At 31.1% G+C, this 9,727-nt stretch overlaps 1 protein-coding gene across 1 annotated transcript; it reads left to right on the forward strand.

The window, feature by feature from the left end:
* The first annotated feature begins 2,707 nt into the window (after positions 1-2,707).
* LOC128160469 (short-chain collagen C4-like) lies at positions 2,708-5,081 on the forward strand. The gene is made up of 3 exons (XM_052823798.1): positions 2,708-3,247; positions 4,351-4,419; positions 4,599-5,081. Exons 1-3 carry the CDS (start codon positions 3,031-3,033, stop codon positions 5,066-5,068), a joined length of 756 nt encoding a protein of 251 aa, XP_052679758.1. The 5' UTR covers positions 2,708-3,030; the 3' UTR covers positions 5,069-5,081.
* Positions 5,082-9,727: the final 4,646 nt, after the last annotated feature.

A 9,727-nucleotide genomic window follows, 5' to 3' on the forward strand; every position in this document is an offset into this window, starting at 1 on the left:
TTTTTTATGATTGAAATGAATAAGAGGGTAGACAAATCAGCTTGAAAAAGATTTTATACTGGTATATTGAACCTATGTAAACAAAATCAGGACACAAGCCTTGTTTACATGACGAAGAATTGTGAGCCCTGTATCTTGCTTAAAACTCATCGACTGGGACCCGAATTTCATTTGATCGTTAGAAATGCATTCCTAAAGCACTCTAAATAATAAAAACAGAAAAATCAAAACTGACCAAAATCATGACCATGCTACTCAAAAAAAGATTATGACATACAAAGTTTAAAATGATTGCAATATTTTATTTCTGTCTACTTTTTTATTTCTAATGTTTTTAAACTGATTCATTCAAAATTGTTCACACCTCCCTGAAAAAAACATGGTTTTTATAGAGAATTTATATTTAATTTATATATTTAATAGGAATGTCTATACACAAAAAAGCTTAACAAACTTTATTTAAAAACAACATCTAACATTTCAGATGAGATATATAGGTAAATTGTAGTTATCGCTCAGGCACCTTTGATAGGGGTTTTCTTTTGCTTTAAGCTTTATGGTTCAACATATGAACGAGGAAAGCTGGCCGTAAGTTGTTTTTTTTTTATATACTACAAATGCGGTCGATTTAGTAACCATTAAAGTTCGTATGCTTTTATAATTATATACCTTCACAAAAAGTGACAGATTTTAAATACTAAAAATGCGGTTGATTCAGTAACCCTTAAAGTTCGTAAACTATATTTTTATAACAATAAATTCACAAAAAGTCAAATGTTTAAAAGCTAAAAATGCTATCGATTAAGTAAATAAATACTTGAAGTTCATATATTCTATAACCATACATACTATCACAAAAAGTATATTTAAAGATTTCAAAATCTTGTATATTTTCCCTCCGTTATCCATCGATCAATTGTTAGTGTAATTCGGAAGTTGAAAACTAATCTCATACTCGGCATTTTATAAAGACTGAAGATAATTAGCATTGCAATAAAACTCTGACGCAGGTTATGCATTTTTATGACTTGCAAATCTGTAGCTTAATTCTATTGCCTACGGCGGTTAACATTTTACAATAATATTATCACACTGAATTTATCTTGCAGTAGAGAGCGTTTCCAACTGGTGGTTTAACTAGATGTGCAATGTCATTTTGTCTGTATGAGTTTTAAACGAACTGAGAGTCTGATCATTGTCCGAGGAGCTTTTCGATGACAATTGTGTATTTTTGTGGAATATTTACAAATTATTGAATGAACATCGTTTCAACCCTTCGATATTTATAGTCAATCAATAAATTAGGGAAAATGTCTTATCCAATAAAAAAAACAACAATCCAACAGGAGATATAAATGTTGGGATACAATGTTTATATCCAATTTTCGTAGACTTTTAGCTCACCATAATTTGTTTTCGAACACTTGGAGGTCATGACAAGCATTTTGAACAGTAGGGCTAATAACTCTATAAATATTTCAAGATGGGACTGAAGAGCAACATTTTGAAATGCCTTAAAAGAGTGGAAACGTTTTTCTATAACCCTTAAACAAAAGAGACATGAAAGCTACTGACCAGATTTTTAAATGACCTTGACTTTTGACCTTAATGTTTCATTTCTTAAATTGGCCAAGGTAGATGCTTCAATCCCAAGTGGTCCGATGTCTCTACGACGTATGGTAAAAAAGTTGTGTTTTTCAAGAACCTAAAACATTCATGGGCTATATATAACTGCTGGAGGGGGTCACGAGATCTTTCAGCGAGAATAAATTAACCTTGAGACATTAGTAAACGTCCAATGTCGATCGCTTATGGTTTTAGAGGAGTAGCAATACAATTATTTCCATTACAAAGGGCATAACTGTGTAAGTTCAAGGAGTATTCAGGCAAAGGGTAATCTAGTGTCATAATTTTTGATAGCTAATTAGGTCAAGAACAAAATATTTTAATACCTCTAATGAGAAAAAACCTGTCCCCCCAAAAAATAAAGAAGAAAAATAATAAGAAGCAGAGTAAAATGCAGAAGCAATACAATAGGTCTTTCACCTAGAAGGTGGAAAGACCCAATAGTGTATTTACCTCGATGAAATGAAATTTGTTTAACTGAACAGATATACACATGAAGGAATAATATCCAACGCATAGCAATACTAAATTTAATGTATTTAAAATGTTAACAACCTGTCTTCATATTATTTTTTTACACATCGATCAAACCATTGAACATGGATGTTCTTAAAAACAGTAAAATGCTTTCCTTGGTAAAAATCGGAGGTGTTTTCGCAAACCAAAATTTGTTTTGGGGTTGATTGACGATTAGGAAGTTCACAAATATCATTATTTTCACTCCTTTTATTGTTCACGTATGCGTGTGCTATTTTAAAGAAATATTCATCAATCTTTGTCTTGTAGAAGTCAGTTTGTCATACAAAGATGTGTGTTCTGTTCCTTTATGTAAATGACATCCATGCAATGTGTATCGTTACGATCCTCTGAAATTGTCGTTTAAATGTATTCCACATGTATCTCAAACGATCGTGTAGTGCGCGGCCAGTGCATTAGGTTCCGTTCGTCCTCGAAAGCAAGATTTTTGTCCTGACTAGATGAATTGTGAATTATTCATGAATAATACATTTTTGTTCGTAACAAGCTAGCAAAATTGGTTGGAGAAAAAAATTGCAAAAATAAAGTTTTCAAATTGTTGCTTTTCGACCACTATTTGTTAAACATAAATTGTATTTTATCATCTCCTTTTCTAGTGTATAAGCTCAATTGATGTTGATTAAAAAATTGAATACAGGGTTTGTAACAAACTTATGTCAGATATGAAATATTTTAATTAAAAGAAACGCTATCCCCATAAGTTTGATGTGGAATATAGTCGAATGATTGCAATGATCATTGCAAAGCAAATATGTGCAATAACTTCCTTATCGACATGTACTTAAACTTTACATTAGGGCGAATGAAATCTTTAAGATAAGTCGACAATTCTAGATGTAATTCCCGAGTCTTATCGCAGAGTTCACAATGTTGTCGAGTAGTTTTGTGGCATATTTTTTACTTTTGTCGGCCTGGTCCTCTCTCGGTCTGGACAGAACTGATCGGCTCCTTATAAATAGTGACCCTCAGGCTCTCCAAGTGCAAATCAATAATTTGATCCAAAAGTTGGGAAAAACCAATCAGGAAGTCAGCTACCTGAAGTCTCAGCTTTCATCTCAGCACCATCAGATATCGTCTTGTGCAGGTATGTCTTACTCAATCAAATCTTTGATAATTTTAAAAGACCTAATAGTCGAAATTTGTATCCAATGCAAATTGGGCTTGCACCGGTATTTTGAAAAAAAAATTATGAAAATGTTCTCTTATATTTTCTATTTATTCAGAAATTCGACTCCTATAGAAATTTATCAAAATCTAACCGGTTTTATTCAGTTTTTATTGATTTAATTTGACACAATTTCCTCAAGTCTTAAAAAAAGCTTTTGACAGCATTATTTAGCCGTTTTCATGTCATTAAGTATAACCATGTGAATTCAACAATGCAACGTTCTGATCAACCATTATGATAATTTACGCTAAATTTAGCAATACTCGCTACCTAAATCCCTCACCCCCACCAAAAGTTTTATAAGTGTGATAATGATACATACCTTTTTATGCATAGAACTAATTTTCAATCAGATACCAAAAACATATTGTTTTGCTCTTTTGTTATATAGATATCTAATTAAGTACATTGGTATTTGGTAGACCTAAAAATGTAGAAATGAATTTCAGGTAAAAAATCAAAAGTCAAATTTCATACATGTACTTCAGTCTGCATATAGATGAAATGCCTGCTAGATTCCTTTTATAAAGCTGAACTTTACATATATTGCATACTAGTATTTTGTATATATCTTTCAAAAATAAAAACTTGATTAAGGGGGTGTGCGGCCATCTATAACATTTGAGGATAAGAATGTAAACATTTCTTGAACTGGCTTGTTTCTGCCCGAAACTGGCCAAATATATTGCCAAAATATCTAAAAGCAATAAATATCAAGTCCTACATGCCATTATGTTTGTAAACTATGCATACCGGAACAGGACAATGCCTTTTTAATCACTCAGAACAGCTGTCGAACTGCGCAGCTACAGACCATTTCGAAGATTTAAAAACTTAGTCTGAAACTAAGGTATCATTTCAAGAATTGATCACATTCTCATACTCAAATGTAAAGATGGCCACATATCCCCCTTTATATATCTGTTGCACCTGAATATTCTAATTAGTTTTATTTCTTAGGATATATATCAATCTGTAAATGTATTCTATACAATAATAATGTTTATACCCTTTCTTAGGTTCAACCTTTACTGTTTGGGGGAAACAGTCTTGTCCAAAAGTAAATGGAACAGAGCTAGTTTATAATGGTAATATTTGATATATTTGGTCCTATTCTTGACATGTTACTTTGACAACACGAAATAAGATACCAAACATGTTTAATAATTGAGCATTTTTTCCCCATAATATGATTTTTTGACAAATTTTCATCAGCAATTAAAACGCCAGTGTGTTCTTGTACCAGTAACACTTTTTCATCTTAAAGGATTCACAAGTGGAAGCCAGTATAATGAAAAGGGAAATGGAGTAAACACCCTTTGTCTGCCTCATGATCCAGAAAACTTATTGACCTCAATATCGGTGTCAACCGGAAACGATTACGCGCATCTTTATGGGGCCGAGTACCAGTTTAATATTGGTCGCATACAGATAGACGATAACGTTCCTTGTGCCGTCTGCCAAACCAAGAGGGCGTCATCAACCATTATGATTCCTGGTAAACGCTCATGTCCGATTCATTGGCAGAAACAGTATACAGGAATCTTGACCGCAAATTGGTATGATTATCAAGAAAGTGAATACTTATGCATTGACGAAGATCCGGATTACGTCGAAGGGTCCCGAAGAAATGAGAATGGAAGACTGTTTTACCCGGTGAAAACTGTGTGCGGATCGTTACCGTGTCCCCCTTATGAAAATGGAAACCTTCTAACATGTGTTGTTTGTTCCAAATAAATCATAAACCGATTACAAAAATTGTGTTTGTCTGATTTTGTAACATTTGACTGACCTTTATTAATCGGTATCTCAACAAATTACATTAATATGGGAATTTTTTTCCCTTTATTTTAAGTGAAAGTGCTTTATTGTGGCTGTTAGATTCATGTCAACCCTTGTTCCCTTAATTTTTTCAAAGATTGAAAAGAGGGACATGTTCAGCGTTTGTTTGTGATACATTCAGTCTAAAATTTCCAAATATTATAAATGTTAACAAAAACTAAAATATATACATGTACAAACATTTCTTTACTCCATAAAACTGTACATTTTGACAAATGGAAAATTAATGAAATTGAAATATCGAATAAAACAATTTATAATAAGCTCCAAACCCAAAATTAATTTGCATTCACGTAAGGAAATAAACGTAACTTTTTGTAGCTCGAGATGAAGTATGAATTTTCAAGAGTAGCACTGTAAACGTTCTTAAAAATTCATGAAGAATTTTTCAAAATAGTTTGAAAATCATGATAGTTGAAGTTGAAAAAATCCTTAAAGGGCGAAAGAATTCATGCTAATTGAAGTGTTGTTCAAAAATTTATAAACAATGTATTAATGTTTGTGAATTAGTAATTTTGTCAAATTCAACGAACAATTAAAGGGTTTCGGAGATGTTGACAAACTGTATTTTGATGTTTACACTTACTTCTCTATTATATCCTGGCTCATGAATCCGAATAATGTTATCCATCAAAAAACATTTACGGTTATATATTTATGTGATTTTTCTTTTTTCTACAATCTAAAGTAAAAAGTTCGGAGAAAATATATTATTTTTTAAATTAGAATATCCAAAAAAAGCAATAATCTTAGATTATAAATGATATGGTAATTGGTAACAAAAATTAGTAAAAATGTCAAGCTTATTTGGGGCAGTAGAAGATATGTGTTTAAAAAAATATCAAAAGCTCTTGAAATTGTACAGATATTTTTTTGGCTAATATCGGACATTTTTTATCCTACGGCAATTTTCCAAGGGTATAGGGAACGCACACAATCCGACCTGTAAAAATAGAATCGGAAGTAGAACCTAAAACAAGAAAAACGATATGCGTTGAAAAGTTACATTTATAAATTGTTTATACTTGGTAAACATTTTTTAATAAAAAAAAAATGAAAAGGCAGAAGACCATAGCACCTTATTTGTAACTATGCTATTTGTAAGATCTCAAAATACAATTTAGTATCGCTTCCACAGAACCATTGAAAATGAAAAAAAGTTGTAAATAATGCCCAAAATTGTTAACATGCACACAAATTGGAAAATTAACAAAACCGTCACAGATTCTCAAACCTGGAAAAAGTAATCGGTTTTGTTTTTGGGTTTTTTGGGGTTTTTTTGTTGAAAAACCAATAACCAATGTCTAATAAAACATCGCCTTCAATAAAATCTATATAGATAAGAATGTAACTTTATAGGACAACCGAATATAGACTGCAATAAATTCTAATTACACATAACACAATGTAGTCACTTTTCCCGTGTCAGTGTTTCTTATTTTACTGGTCCATTCGTCTTTAGGAATAGAAAGAACCGGACGGCTCTTTGTTGACAATGATCCCCATGGTCTGCAAGTGCAAGTTGACCATTTGTTGCAAGAGCTGAATGCATTAAAGAGTGATTTTAACCGAGAAATCAGCTATCTAAAGTCTCAGCTTGCAACACAAGGCCAGGAGATATCAACATTTAGAGGTATTAAAACTTTAGAAAGCCTGAGAGGTAATTTGTTGATTATTGTTACAAAACAAACAGCTAAATCTTTTATGTTTTCGACAAAACATCCATTAAGTTTTAAATGTTAGTTTTATTTGAATGAAACACGTTTATTATACTATAAATTTAAATACAGCTATATCATTTTCAAAATTTCAAAATTTAAATAATTAAAATACAATCTACTAGTATATTACATTTTCCATTTATTTGATTTCTTGCATCGGAAAACGTAGATTAATCGTATTAAATAGTTATACCTGTTATTTCTTACTAGCTAGCATCTCTTTTTAAAGTTAACATTCTATTCTATCATTCAAAATTGATTAAGTGATATAATTCTCATTGTTCACGTGTTTTTTAAGGTTCCACCTACCGGTACATGGTTTGGGGGGAAAAGTCCTGTCCGGCTTTTAATGGAACAGAGCAAGATGACAGTGGTAATAGATAAGATACGTAGCCCTGATGCTTAATATATCCATTAAAACGTTGAAAAAGCTATGTTTATTAATCCTCGGAGGAGGCTTGATTCTATAAAAAGGCATGCATTCGATTTGTGCCATTATATGTACCCAAACTTTCCCTCTTTCTAAAGGTAATATGGGACACATGTCGAAATTTTTGTGGATAAAAAATCCATCATTATCCAAATAAATATTTTTAAAATGTTTAAAAAGGTTTAAAAAGGTTAAAAAAAAATATGAAAAGCTCATCGGGATTCCTATTAATGACTTACCGATTCGTAGTTAACGCTCTAAATGATTGTGCATTACTCCTCTTGTGGAAGAAAGTGGAAGAAAAGAAGAGATATCTTATTTGAACTTCAAACATGATTTTACATTGCTTTTACGAATTACAAGTTTACGAATGACACTAAGATGTCCTCCTCGTGACTCTGCATCTAGCAAGTTTATAAAATAAAATTTGTTTCTATTGATACTGGCAAATGCTTTTTTATAAACTATAAAGCACAAATATAACTTTTTACCCTTATTAATGTGATGTTAAATCATTCCGTGTAGTGCGAATATGGCATCTACAGTATACCAAACCCTGGTTTAAATTAAAACTGTGTGTCAGATATAACATCATTAGTATGGGCAGCGGAAAGGGCAAAAAATACATATTTACAAAATCAACGATAAACTAAATTCAGCAATCTAAAATAATATTATCAATGGCCATAGGTGCAAACTCAACAGTCTTCTCTGCAAAATAAATGTACATAAAATCAACCAAAGATATCTAAATACAAATCAAACACAAAAAGTAAAACCAACAGACATAAATGTAAAACGAACATACATCAACATGAAACAAGCGGACGCACAAATTAACGCCAGGTGGCGTTTTTTGAGAAGCAATATGCGTCATCGATTATTGGAATCCGGGATGGTTCGCGCCTATTCTGTTTCGCCCTGAGATGTTTATACTCGTTCATTTGTTCGAAAAATGCATAATCACTTTTCGTACAGTGATTCTATTAAAAAAAAACAAAAAAAACAAGTCATTTTATTGTTATCCATCAGGCACGTAGCATCGTTTTTGAAAGTGGGGGGGGGGGGGGGGGGGGCAGGCTCATCCAAAAAATCTTGACAAGCCAAAAAAAAAAGGGGGGGAGGGCAGCCCGATGCTACGTGCCTGTCCATAAACATGATGATATACAAAAATCTGAAGGGAACATTTTCAAAATGCTACAAGACATATGTACATTGTAAATTAAAATTTTATAAAGTGCATGTATCAGAAAACTTGAATACTGCCATGTCTTATATTTTCTTCAAACTACTTGTACAGGCAATGCATAAGAATGTAGAGAAATAAATCAAACTTCGTTATAGAAAACAATGTATGCATTAATTAATGCATATTTTGATGATAACAATTTATACAAAATGTTTACTTTAATTCTTTCCGTTTCCGTCAGGCTAAGGCACATTTTCACGCCTCTATTCACGTAATGTCAGTCATTTGTTGCATTTCATATCACTTTAATTTTACTGGGTGGAAGTAATGCAAACTATACAACTTGACATCTTCGTCAATTTTGTATTTACTGTCATCCGGTAAAATAAAATGTTTAAAAAAAAAAACAAAAACCAAAAAAAAAAAAAAAAAGAAGATTTTTTTTTTTTTTAATTTATTTTTTTTTTTCATTTTCACCATCATATATGATTTCATAAAGAAGGTAATATATATAAAAAATTTTTGGCATTCTTACTTTCACACTCTTTCTCTCTCTTACATACTACATTCTCTTCAGAGCAAACATAAAGGATATATATATATATATATATATATATATATATATATATATATATATATATATATATATATATATATATATATATATATATATAAATATATATATATACACACACGCATATACACACACAAATATAAATAGAACAGTTGTTTACCATGTTTAAAATTATATCTCAAATATGTTTTTCCAATTTACCCAGAGTTTATTAAATTTTGTAATCTCACATGATTTGATAGCTACATATTTTTCAACTTTATATTTGAATGACAGATGATGTAACATTCCAAGAATGTCAGGTTTTTTGTTTTGTTTTGAACAATTAAAAATGTATTGCTTGGAGTACAGAATTGTAAAATTAACTACTTTGTTGTAACCACTGAATGGAAGTTCACCAAATAGTACATTTTTAACATTAAAGCCAACTCTTTTTGAGGTTTTTCTATAAATATATATACTAAGATTATTCCATACAGGAAGTATTTCTGAACATGTCATAAATACGTGCTGAATTGTTTCGACATTTTCCTTACAAAAAGCACATACATCATATGAAATAACATTAATCTTTTTCAAATAATAGTCTGTTGGAAGAATTCTGTGAAGAATTCTGTATTGTAGCCACTGTATTGAAGTA

This window comes from Crassostrea angulata, chromosome 8 (genome assembly GCF_025612915.1).
Source record: "Crassostrea angulata isolate pt1a10 chromosome 8, ASM2561291v2, whole genome shotgun sequence".
In the NCBI taxonomy this organism is placed as follows: domain Eukaryota; kingdom Metazoa; phylum Mollusca; class Bivalvia; order Ostreida; family Ostreidae; genus Magallana; species Magallana angulata.

Excerpts from the sequence above, each read along its gene's own strand:
- LOC128160469 (XM_052823798.1), top strand. The coding sequence starts at position 3,031 with ATGTTGTCGAGTAGTTTTGTGGCATATTTTTTACTTTTGTCGGCCTGG. Across the intron at positions 3,248-4,350 it reads TCAGATATCGTCTTGTGCAG|GTTCAACCTTTACTGTTTGG; the intron begins GTATGTCTTACT and ends ACCCTTTCTTAG. Across the intron at positions 4,420-4,598 it reads AACAGAGCTAGTTTATAATG|GATTCACAAGTGGAAGCCAG; the intron begins GTAATATTTGAT and ends TTCATCTTAAAG.